Below are 12,064 nucleotides of genomic sequence, written 5' to 3'. Positions count from 1 at the left end.
ATGCTTTTTTGTGTCTGTCGACATGGATACCGCATAAGTGTACCGCGTCCCGTCGCGTAGCTCGCCATGCTTTGGGGAAACTATTATATTGTCACTCTATGGCACTTCCATATTAAAGTATGAAGCAAGTCGGGGTAAACAAAAATAGACCTGAAAACCGTGCGTTGACCTGGACATTGTCGACCCAGGGACCGGATACCAGAATTAATATGGCTTCAAAGTTTTCCAGAAACTTCTGTAATATCGATTCTCCATCCAACTTGCACTACCACGGGAATCCCGCCCAGTGCTGTGGAGCTTCCATATTGCGCGCTGCGTGTTTTAATGTTCCTAATCTGATTTTATTTTTCTATTACCATGTTAAAGGTTGTCAGTGTTGTTGTTACTTTGTAAGTTTTCTGAACACAGTGTTCATTCTAGCACCTGCCATCTTTGAAAACCCATGCAGTTCCTCTTCCCTGCCTAGGGTGTCGCTGTCTGCTGTGGTGTTTCTAGCACAGGTCTGGTTTGCATATCAGTGCTGATATACAGACCACACTGTGGTTGAAGCTCAACAACAGACAGCGACACCCCAGGCAGGGAAGAGGAACTGCATGAGTTTTCAAAGATAGCGGTTGCTAGAATGTACACTAGAACACATCGCATTATACACTTTTTATTGTTGCTAATGGTTTTTCTTGTATTTTGCAGTGTTTTCGAGCTCTGTGTTGTAAGGGACCTCCGCCCCCCCGGCCCGAATATGATATAGTTTGTATAGGGCTCACAGGATCCGGCAAGACGAGCCTTTTATCTCAGCTGTGCAGTGAGAGCCAGGACAATATTGTGCCTACTACAGGTAATTCCGATTACTGCCGCACATCTCTATAATTAGGGCGAGAGATACAGTTTGATCCTAATTTTTTTTGTGTCCCCTCCCCTTTCCGCCATTACTAGAGTTGATAAAAATAAGTGAATATTTCTGTATAGGGTTTTTACAAGAACAATTACAGCTTGGGTTATCCTTTTCCCTATGGCTTTAAAGGATAGGTTTACTTGGGTTTAGTTTTTTCGTTAAATAATTACCCCGCTCCACTCCCTTGTGTTGGAATCACATACCAGGGATCCCAGCTCCTTGGCAGATCTTGCGCCAACATAGAACTTGGGCCAGTCCTGAATTTCCAAGCATGCATTTGCTTTATGTGCAATGGTGGATGGAACGGATCGGTTCTCTGGAAAGTGGGATCTCTGGAATGGAGCCTCACAGTTCTGTGGCAGGGGAAGACTCCACAGTGGTGGCTCCAGAAGTGGGGCTGCAGCAAAGCCCAAAATTCAAATAGAGAAGCCACAATAACGGTCACCCCAACCCATTGCCAAATAGCATGAGATGCCTAGCATGGGCAATGCCACACTCAGTGCAACTCTGCTAACGTCAGGTGCAAGACACAAGCTGACAGCAGAACCATAGTACAGCCTACTGTATCAAGCGGGGATGCAGTAGGAACCAGAATGGTCTGGATCATACGCAGAGGCAGAGTGACAGATACATAGTCCACAGACACCATTCAGATTGTTTCTGTCATTTGCCATATTTGATCAATCACCATGCTGTAAATGGGTTCCAGGTCAGGTGACCCTTAAGCCAGGTCCTTCCCCAGATCAAACCCTGCAAGCAGCCCTGGGTGGATTCCTGGGTCCCTGCAATCGACCCTGGGTGGGATTCCTGGGTCCCTGTAAGCGGTCCTGGGTTATTTTATTAGGGAGCTGTTTCCACTCAGCAAAAACCTGGGTTTGATGCTCTTTCATGTTTTTAAGGTAGTGGGAAAGGCAGTATACACCGCAGCACACAGATATACACGAGTGTCCTATATGAAATCGTGCAGTCTCTTCCTACATCCTAGTTGCTTTGCGTTATGACTAAGATGTATTTTCGCCAGAAGGTTCCCACGTGACCTGGCGTGCCAGGAGGGACTGTTTGTTGTGGCTGCAGCAATGATGTACCAGGCCACATCTGTACTTTACAATTGATCTCGTGTCCAGCTGAATAATTCCTCACAGTTGGGATAACTGGTAGTTGGTGTTAGAAGTGGCTTCACAGCTATAACCGTGCCCTTATTCATGGGTGAGTCCTGTGTTGGCAGGTTGAATATGAGAGGGATTGCACATCTCTATTTACATGGTTGTAATGTTGCCTATGACATAACCTTTGAATCATCGTCTGACACCCAACTGCTCCAGTGCTGGACATACGGTTTGGCTGGTGGTTACCGCTTGCTTAGGACTCTACTGTACAGACTGGTGTGGATGTGCCCCTGGTGTCACCCCTAACCTCTCACTACTGCTTGTTCTGTTTATGTTTCAGGATTTAGTATTAAAGCCGTTCCATTCCAGAGTGCCATCCTGAACATAAAAGAACTGGGAGGTATGGTTTCCACTTGTTTTTGTTTCACTTTATTTTCATGGTTATATTTTATGTGCCGTCTTCATTCACGGTGTATGAATTATCGGTGGTAAATTTACCAAAGCTTCTAAAGAGTGAAAAGAGGTGATGTTGGCATAGCAATGAATCAGATTTGGTCTGTCAACTCTCTATTGCATCCTAGAAAATGGTAGACAGAATCTGATTGGTTCCTAAGGGCAACATCACCGATTTAAACTTTAGAAGCTCCAGAACTTTAACGATCTATCTTGTGAGCGGCAAAAAGCCACAAAAGGCCTAACTCCGGGGTGCACGCCTCTTGCATTGCAGATGCCATTTAGTGGGCGAGTCAGACCAGCTGGTAGCGGCTGAATTTGGTCCCTTCCCCGATGTTTGGGGTTTGCCCATGCGCGTTTATGCCCATGTGTAAACCCCGGGAGCGAACGGCTTCGGTGAGTTTTACACAAGCTGGGCCGTTCGCTCCAGGGGGAGGGGTGACAGGGGAACATCCAGTGGGAAGCCACCTCTGACAATCCATCTGTAGTGGTGTGGCCAGCTTAACCCTATACTCTCTCATACTGAGTGGCTCCCCTAAAACATTGGAGCCCTCTCCAGCTACAGATGGAGCCTAGTTCTTGCAGCGGCTGGCAATAGAATCGCCAGTCGCCAGGCCCCACCATCTGTCAGAAGGGGGCATGTGCGCATGAGACGCTCGCACGCCCTGTTCTGACGGAGCTCCCCGCTGCCATCCGCCACCTCCCCCTAACCTTGTCCGTCTCCCTGAGGCAGAGAAGGACAGGGTTCCGCTGCCCCGCCGCCGAGTGACTGATACACGAGTGCGTGTTATACTCTCGCGCGTCCCAGCCTTATGGAGTCCCTCTCGGCCAGTGGGGACATTCTGGCGAGCATTGGAGGTTAATGAGAGGGGCTCCATCTGCACCAATAAATGCAGTGTTTTAAATAAGTAACGTGCATAGAAGGCTTTCAACACTCCTGCGTCTTTGTAGCCAAGCCCAGTTACCTCCCCCAAATTCTGGCTACTGTTACTCCCCTAATAACTCCTCTGCGTGTATTCAACTGACGCATACAGCTTGGCGAGAGGGCAGTGGCAAAAATCGCTCATGTGCGCACCTCTGTCACAGGCGCATTATCCTACAGGCGCATTATCCTACAGGCACCTATTTTATTTATTTTTTAGGTATATAAAAGTTAAATCATTTGTGTGTATCCATTACTTGCTACATGTTCTATTGTATATACAGTACAATACTGTGTTGCTGCATGTGTGAATTGTCCACGGTCTGAGCCCTTGCGTTTCACATGAGTCCTGGTAGTAACACAGGAGGTCTTGTAAACACGCCTCCCTTTTCACCTCTCGCTGCAGGGTTACTAATCTCTCACAGGGTGGAAGTTATCACTTCGGCTGCTGAGAGATCTGCCTATACCATAAGGGAATTATTAAGTGTGGTCTGAAGCATTGTGCAGCATGAGTCAGCGCACCAGGGAAAACCGTGTTAAAAGGACTGATAAACAGAATGGATTTGTCAGGATCTTGGGGGACTGCAGCGTAAAGAAAAAAAAAAGAGAAGTTTAAACAAAGAATTCTCAGTGAATACTAATTAGCATAGTGAATGCATCTGGTGCTGGCACTGCCGTGCCACGGGCACTGCCAGGTGGGCTTTTTTTTGCAGTTTGTGCTTATTTTCCCAAATAAGAGGATGCAGAAAAAAAATGGATGGCGTTCCTGGGTAAAGCTGGGAAAACTGTATTCCGATTCAGGGCATTTATCTGATCAGTGTGACCCCTGTACACCTATATGCTCTTCTATGATGACGGACAGTTCAGCAGTAGATGAGATGCAACCGCTTGCAGGAGAGTTTATAGCAATTCATTGGCTAACGCTCCTACATACACACCTATCACATGACTTGGTTGGTCAGTATAGGCGTTCCCCAGGTTTAAGAAAGGGGAAAGAGACCGTTTTGAGCTACATCCTATCACTAAGATCCTGTGACCGTGCTCAAAGTTGTATTTATGGGGATGTGCAGTATCCACTGTGTTCACATTCAGAATGTTGACTGTTATGAGGTCAACATGTGTAATGAGGGTTTAGGCTGCGGGAGGGGAGGGTTAGGGTTAGGCTGCGGGAGGGGAGGGTTAGGGTTAGGCTGCGGGAGGGTTAGGCTGAGGGAGGGTTAGGGTTAGGCTGCGGGAGGGGAGGGTTAGGGTTAGGCTGTGGGAGGGTTAGGCTGCGGGAGGGGAGGGTTAGGTTGCGGGAGGGGAGGGTTAGGGTTAGGCTGCGGGAAGGGATGTTAGGGTTAGGTTGCGGAAGGGGAGGGTTAGGTTGCGGGAGGGGAGGGTTAGGTTGCGGGAGGGGAGGGATAGGATTAGGTTGCGGGAGGGGATGTTAGGGTTAGGGATCGTGCTCAAAGGGGTATTTATGGGGATGTGCAGTATCCACTGTGTTCACAATCAGAATGTTGACCGTTATGTGGTCAACATGTGCAATGAGGGTTTAGGCTGCGGGAGGGGAGGGTTAGGGTTAGGCTGCAGGAGGGTTAGGTTGCGGGAGGGGAGGGTTAGGGTTAGGTTGCGGGAGGGTTAGGGTTAGGTTGCGGGAGGGGAGGGTTAGGGTTAGGCTGCAGGAGGGTTAGGTTGCGGGAGGGGAGGGTTAGGGTTAGGTTGCGGGAGGGGAGGGTTAGGGTTAGGTTGCGGGAGGGTTAGGCTGCAGGAGGGTTAGGTTGCGGGTGGGGAGGGTTAGGGTTAGGTTGCGGGAGGGGAGGGTTAGGGTTAGGTTGCGGGAGGGGAGGGTTAGGGTTAGGCTGCAGGAGGGTTAGGTTGCGGGAGGGGAGGGTTAGGGTTAGGTTGCGGGAGGGGAGGGTTAGGGTTAGGCTGCGGGAGGGAAGGGTTAGGTTGCGGGAGGGGAGGGTTAGGGTTAGGTTGCGGGAGGGGAGGGTTAGGGTTAGGTTGCGGGAGGGGAGGGTTAGGGTTAGGCAGCGGGAGGGGAGGGTTAGGGTTAGGCTGCGGGAGGGTTAGGCTGAGGGAGGGTTAGGGTTAGGCTGCGGGAGGGGAGGGTTAGGCTGTGGGAGGGGAGGGTTAGGCTGCGGGAAGGGATGTTAGGGTTAGGTTGCGGGAGGGGAGGGTTAGGTTGCGGGAGGGGAGGGTTAGGTTGCGGGAGGGGAGGGTTAGGGTTAGGCTGCGGGAGGGGAGGGTTAGGGTTAGGCTGCGGGAGGGTTAGGCTGAGGGAGGGTTAGGGTTAGGCTGCGGGAGGGGAGGGTTAGGGTTAGGCTGTGGGAGGGTTAGGCTGCGGGAGGGGAGGGTTAGGCTGCGGGAAGGGATGTTAGGGTTAGGTTGCGGGAGGGGAGGGTTAGGTTGCGGGAGGGGAGGGTTAGGTTGCGGGAGGGGAGGGTTAGGGTTAGGCTGCGGGAAGGGATGTTAGGGTTAGGTTGCGGAAGGGGAGGGTTAGGTTGCGGGAGGGGAGGGTTAGGTTGTGGGAGGGGAGGGTTAGGTTGCGGGAGGGGAGGGATAGGATTAGGCTGCGGGAGGGGATGTTAGGGTTAGGCTGCGGGATTAGAAATAGCCAGATGGTTATGGTTAGACTGGTGCAAGGGAGGATTAGGGTTAGAGGATAGGCTTACTTACCACCAACCGCTATAAAACACCTGAAAGTACAATCACCTGCCCACTGGTACTGCTGCACATATGTGGAGGCACTGGTACTGCTGCACATATGTGGAGGTACTGCTGCACATATGTGGAGGCACTGCGTCGGAACACACCATTTTATCAACATTGTAATCATGTTAAAATGTCATCAATGTAAACATAATGAATGTCGACGGGGTCAGTGCACAATTCCCATGCTGTGACCATGCAGCGCATAACCATTTCTTCCTATGGAGACTGACCTCTCATACGCGATGGGGCACTGTGAGGAGCAGTAGTGCCTATTTTTGCCACAAAGCGCTGTGTGTGTGGCAATACTTGTATTTAAATGAACATTTCCACATCCAACGCGTGTCCACAGTGCCAGCAAGCCCTTTATGACCTGTCATCCTGGCACTTGTGAATTACCTCACTATCCAAGTGGGCATAGAGTTGATTTTATATAGCGTGGCGAGCCCGAAGCGTGGCGAGCCCGAAGCGTGGCGAGCGGACACGGAATGTATTTGATGGAATTGCATGCAAATGGTATGCAATATTGTCAGTTGCTTTGAAACAACATCCGTGTCCCCTCGCAGGGCTCGCTGCGCTCGCCACGCTATATAAAGTCAACTCTATGCCCACTTGGATAGTGGGGTAATGAAATGGATAGTAAATCGCATGCGATATCGGATGTCAAATCGAATGCTATCTAGTGGCGCCGTGAAACTACACAAGTACCGTTTCCTCTTATGGGAAACGAATTCTTAGCAAAATACTCTGGAATCTGTCCCACTGTAGAGTCCTTCACTACTACCCAGAATACTTCACTAACTGTTTCCATTTATTTTATACTACACCATAATATTCCTTCTGATCATTTGAGCCAACAGTTGAGGTTTCAAGTCCCCATAACCTGAGTTATTGAAAACCCTGCTGTAAAATGGTTAGTAGCTTGTTTATATGCACTCCAGAATACGTCTCGGGAGATGAAGAGCCGTCACATACTTTTAGGCAATTTGTCAATAGATCAGTGGTGGTTTTAATGAGCATGAAGTGTCCTGACTGAGCACCGAGCATCTCCCGTGTCAGGGAGGTTATCCTGAAACTGGCTTTGTTGATGGAATATAATTGGCATTTTTCTACTTTTTACATGGAACCCTTCTGCTTTATGTCCTCCTTTGAACTGTCACAGTCCAGGAAAGGAGATTGTGCCGACTTTTACTAAAACGGGAAGAGACGAGCTTCAAGATGATCGGTAATCTGTTCCAGTGTTTTACACTATTACAGGGAACTTGTGGGAAAAGAACCCTCTGTGTTTAATGAAGACGGGCTTCTTGTGTTTGCTAGAACAATTCAGATTCTAGTTTAGGTGTTCTAGAGCTGGACTGGCATCTGTGAGAGGCAGCATGCGGGATCTGTGGTCTACAGATGTGGACCTGACCACACAATTTGTTTTCTGCTTATTTATTAACCATTGCTTATATTGAGCCTCCATATTACAATGCGCTTTACATCAGTCCCTCAATGCGTTTTACCTCAGTCCCTGCCACAGTTATATATCCTACTACACAATGAGATTCATTATGTTAGAAGCCAATGTATTCAATTGTCTTTAGAGTGTGGGGTGAAAAAAAAGCACCAAGATGGAACCCTTGCCACTATAATCCATGCGAACGCCGTACATGTTTGGTATTTAATCCATGATTCAACATTGAGAGGTGACACAACTATCCACTGTGCTGCCAAGCAGCATGTTCCGATTTGGTATTCAAATGTATTGGATGCATTTTACGTGTCCTATCAGCCTATGTATGCTGGGTCATATTTTGTCTGCATTTATCATCTGTGGGATTCTTGTGCCCAGGACCTTGAGCATCCTGCTGTTTTCACTTACCCCTGCTTCAACCAGGGCCGCTGTCCCGGGCCCCGGCCTCTGCAGGGCACGGTGCCACACCCCCACGGCCGCACACTGCCTTCCCCACCCAGCGGCCCCCCAGCCAAGCACGCACAATACACAGTGCAGCCTGCAGAGCGCCGAGCCTAGGACACAGAGGGGCTCGGCGCTCTACAGGCTGCACTGTGCAGTGTGCGCTCCCGAGGAGATGCACGCAGAGAGTGGAGGCGTGCAATTCTAAGGGCGATGCCGCCACAGCTAGGTAAGTAATGGTACTGGGGTGGTAGGGGGGGGGGGGGGGGCGGTTGACTGAAGGTCAGTCCCGGACTCTAAATGGGTGTTGGGTTAATCTCGGCTAATGGCTAATTTTATATATTAATTATTTAAATGTTATTAAATGTGTGTTAGATCGATTTCCATTTATTGGAAATCAATAATAATAATAATAGATGGGAGTCCATTACCAAATATACCCGATAGAGATCACAAATGATTACCACTGACATAGTATCATACGGGAACATTTACTAACATGGGATGTTGCCTATAGCAACCAATCAGATTCTACTTTTTATTTATTTTGCACCCTCTAGAAGATAATAGATCGAATCTGATTGGTTGCTAGGGGCAACATCCCCTCTTTAATAGAACTAGTATCTTAGTAAATTTACCCCATAGAATTTGACGGCAGACAAGAACCACTTGGCCCATCTAGTCTGCCATAAACACATGTACATGTGTACAATTACCTGTTAGGGTTCATTTTTTTTTGGTCCGGCACCAATTAATATACCAGTATATTTTTAGGTTGTGGGATGAAACCAGAGCACCCGGAGGAAACCCACGCAAGCATGGGGAGAATATACAAACTCCGCACAGTTAGAGCCATGGTGGGAATCCTCTGATCCTTTCTCATTTTAGAAGCCTTAGTAAATGTACCCCTAAATGTTCGTCCGAGACCCCAAATGGCAATGAGCTATTGGTTTGGGATGTTGATAGACCGATTTATATGCATTGAATAGGCTGCACAAATTTTTTTTTCATCTGTGCATCCAACTAGCGAACATATGTCATATGTGACTTTGGAAATTTTCGTGATGCTTTTCACCTTTGAAGTGGCGCCATGAAAATGTTCCTACACTTTTTTTTCAGCACAATTTTTTTATTTCCTTGTGTAGTACATTTTTGTAGGTGTGATACATGTCTGGTGCAAGAGATCTTGACGTATGTAGCTGTGGCTTTTTTTTTTTTTTCTACTGGGATTACAGACTACTTTTCTTTGCCAAATTCTGATTTTACGAGGGTTTGATGAAATACAATCTAGCCGCAGAAAGATTTAAACCATCACAACTTTTTTATTTATCTGTAACCTACGTACTACTGTGCTAATCCAATACACTAGTAAGCAAAAGCTTCGAAAGCTAGTCTGCTACCTTGTGATTGCCTCTGTGTTTTTGAAAGTGTGAGCGAGAAAGAGATGTAGTTTCACTCGCTGCCAACAGTTGGCAGTGTTTCGGAGACACACAAATGGACACTAGACATATATATCGATGATGGGACCGATTCAGTTGTGCTTTTCACCGGCAGCCACTAGAGGGCACCCAACAGGAGCTATTGAAATGTGGATCCGTTCCGGTGCGTATGGCTGCCGGCACTGTTATTTCGGCTTGCATCCTCTGGGGGGTGGCGAGCTGAAATGCACGAAAAGTCACCCGTTTGGTCACTCAAACGGCGGGACTTTTCACATCAACCCCAACCTTAACCCCTTCAATGGTGTGTTTTTTTTTTTTTAGGTAGCGCTCCCCACTGGGTGAGTTTTTTGGTGGGAGCGCTCCCTGGGGAGAGGCAGCGCCGCTGAGCATTAAATCAGCTGCTACCCAGCCCTGCCCCCGGCTGTGTGCGGCATGATGTTAAAAGGTCACGTCGCACACAGCCGGGGGAGGAGGCGGTGCCAGGCAGCCGGAGCCAGGCAGCGGCTGAAGCGGAGTTCAGCGATCAGCTCAGTAGCACTGCCCGGCGCTAAGCAGCGGAGACAGCAGCAATCCCGATAATTTCCGGATTTGCCAGTCTGGGCACTGAAGCATAGCCCGGAAAATTCTCAGGAGTGCCAGGGAAGGGGTTAACGGACGCGATCAGCACAAAGAAAAAAAATCAATTGCATATCGCCCCGTGTTCTCCTATCACTTTATATGGGAGACCAGGAACAATATGACAATTTAATCCGTCCCTTAGAATGCAGATTTAGATCACCAGCAAATAATGAGAGTTGGAGAGGATAGTCTGGCTAAAAAAGGCTTGTATACCTGTAATTGGATTTATTCGGTTCATTTTCTTTGCATACTGTAGTGGACAGATCTAAGCAGGGATTGCGTACTCTGGGCCTGATTCAAACCAGTACACACATCTGTGAAAATCGCTAGTTGATTTTCAGAGATCTGCAAATGTGCATGAAGCTGATTGGATGTACGAAGAGCAAATTATTGGGACTGCGTGTAGGGATTACTGGGTACTGTGATGCCTTCTATGCACGTTCCACAGCCTGTAGCACTATAGCTGGCCTGACTGTACCCCAAAACTCTGGAGGGAGTTTAATGAGCAGAACCATTCTGCAGCAGGAAGAATTCTGTGCTTTTTAGCTTAAAAAAAAAAATGCACCAGACTTTCCTTATGAACGCAAATTTATATGGGTGGTCATCGCGGTTTTTTAATGGGCGGGATATCAGTGAGCTGCACGAGTAAGAAGCTTACTAGAAAAATGTACTTAACCAGTGTTTTCAGATAAGTTGGCAATTTCATGAAAAATATCGCTCCAAAATGACTTTATGATTGATCGCGTACACTTGTTATCAATGCTCCAGAACATCATTAATGACCCCCTCCCTCGTCTTGCATGTTCAGGTGAGGGAGGCCGTCCTTCTCGTCGATGCTGCGGTATGGCCGTTGCCGCCCCACCCCCTTCTCCGACCTCGCTTCCTTCCTCACCTGCATAGACACTTGGCGATTCTGGCTCCACGCCGCCGCCGATATCTGCATCGGTGGGGACTCATTTAGTGTTTATGGGGCTTAAGTCTCGTTTGGGAACAGAAACTGTAATTTTCAAATTGTGCCCATTACTTTACGTGACCATACATGGGCCCTTATTCTGATCGGTGCGGATATTCCCGCATTCTTACGGAGCGGTCCGCACGCCACGGTGTTCTGCCGCGTGCGGCCATCGCCCGTAGAAACGCCCACGTGTCCTCCGCATTCGGACGGACTCACTCTTTAAGAACAGGGCGTGTTTACGGACGACATACAAACCATGCGTGTGCGGGAGAAACACTCCGATTCTGCACGGTATTACAGAGTATGCTCGGAAATACCGCATCCGAACGGGAGCCAAGCGGTGCTACCGCCCGTAAGCGGAGTATTTACGCCAAACAACCCACTATTATGTCAATTCTGCAATACATCACATGACCCACTTATTCAATTACCTATCCTCATAAAAAACAGCTTATTTGGAATTGGTTTCATGAGTACATGTCTAATACACATGTGTATTGATAGTATTAAGATTCAGTCATGTCCATTGTTAGCAGTTTTTAAGTGTGGGACAAGTACAGCATATGTGGGGGATTACTAAGGTTTCCTTGAAGCAGCAATGGTTTCAATTAAAGCACTGACAAGCGGCCTATTAGTGAGTAATGAGTAAAGGAGTCGATTCTATTGGGTTCAGGTGTTAATGGTTGTAGTCATTAGGCGTACGTTCGCCTACCGCATGAACGAGTGGTGTCCGCAAAGCAATAGTACACTTGTGGACACCGCACATTTCTGCCCTTTTTGATCGCGTGCATTCTGAGTGGTTTCCGAATGTACGCCCCCCAACATAAGTGTACTCCCCCGTGTCCGCCCATGTTTCCGCCCCGTTTTGCCCACTTTGAAACTACGCCCATGTGTCATTCCGCATGACGCCCATAATACGCCCCTATTTCCCGACTGATAGCGGTGAACAGTTTTGGACGGGATTTGCCCGAACTGGTACCGAGTCAAGGCGTGGCACATGCGCGTAGCGTTCTCCACGCATGCGCAGACGCCGTAAAGACGCGATCCGTAAGTACGCGGTAAAGTCCGCGTCAATCAGAATAAGG

The 12,064-nt window shown here is 48.4% G+C and overlaps 1 protein-coding gene across 2 annotated transcripts in view; it reads left to right on the top strand.

Moving 5' to 3' along the window:
- Nucleotides 1-12,064, top strand: part of ARL15 (ARF like GTPase 15) — a 235,068-nt gene that overhangs the window by 71,706 nt on the left and 151,298 nt on the right. For both annotated transcript variants that reach the window (XM_083153757.1, XM_083153765.1), the window contains 2 exons: nucleotides 691-835; nucleotides 2,339-2,398. In XM_083153757.1, coding sequence (XP_083009883.1) covers nucleotides 691-835; nucleotides 2,339-2,398 — 205 coding nt within the window. The remainder of the gene's footprint in view (nucleotides 1-690; nucleotides 836-2,338; nucleotides 2,399-12,064) is intronic.

This window comes from Crinia signifera, chromosome 1 (genome assembly GCF_055691185.1).
Source record: "Crinia signifera chromosome 1, ASM5569118v1, whole genome shotgun sequence".
Taxonomy (NCBI): Eukaryota; Metazoa; Chordata; class Amphibia; order Anura; family Myobatrachidae; genus Crinia; species Crinia signifera.
Note: the sequence above shows the minus strand (reverse complement) of the source record. Positions and strands in the feature narration are given on the sequence as shown.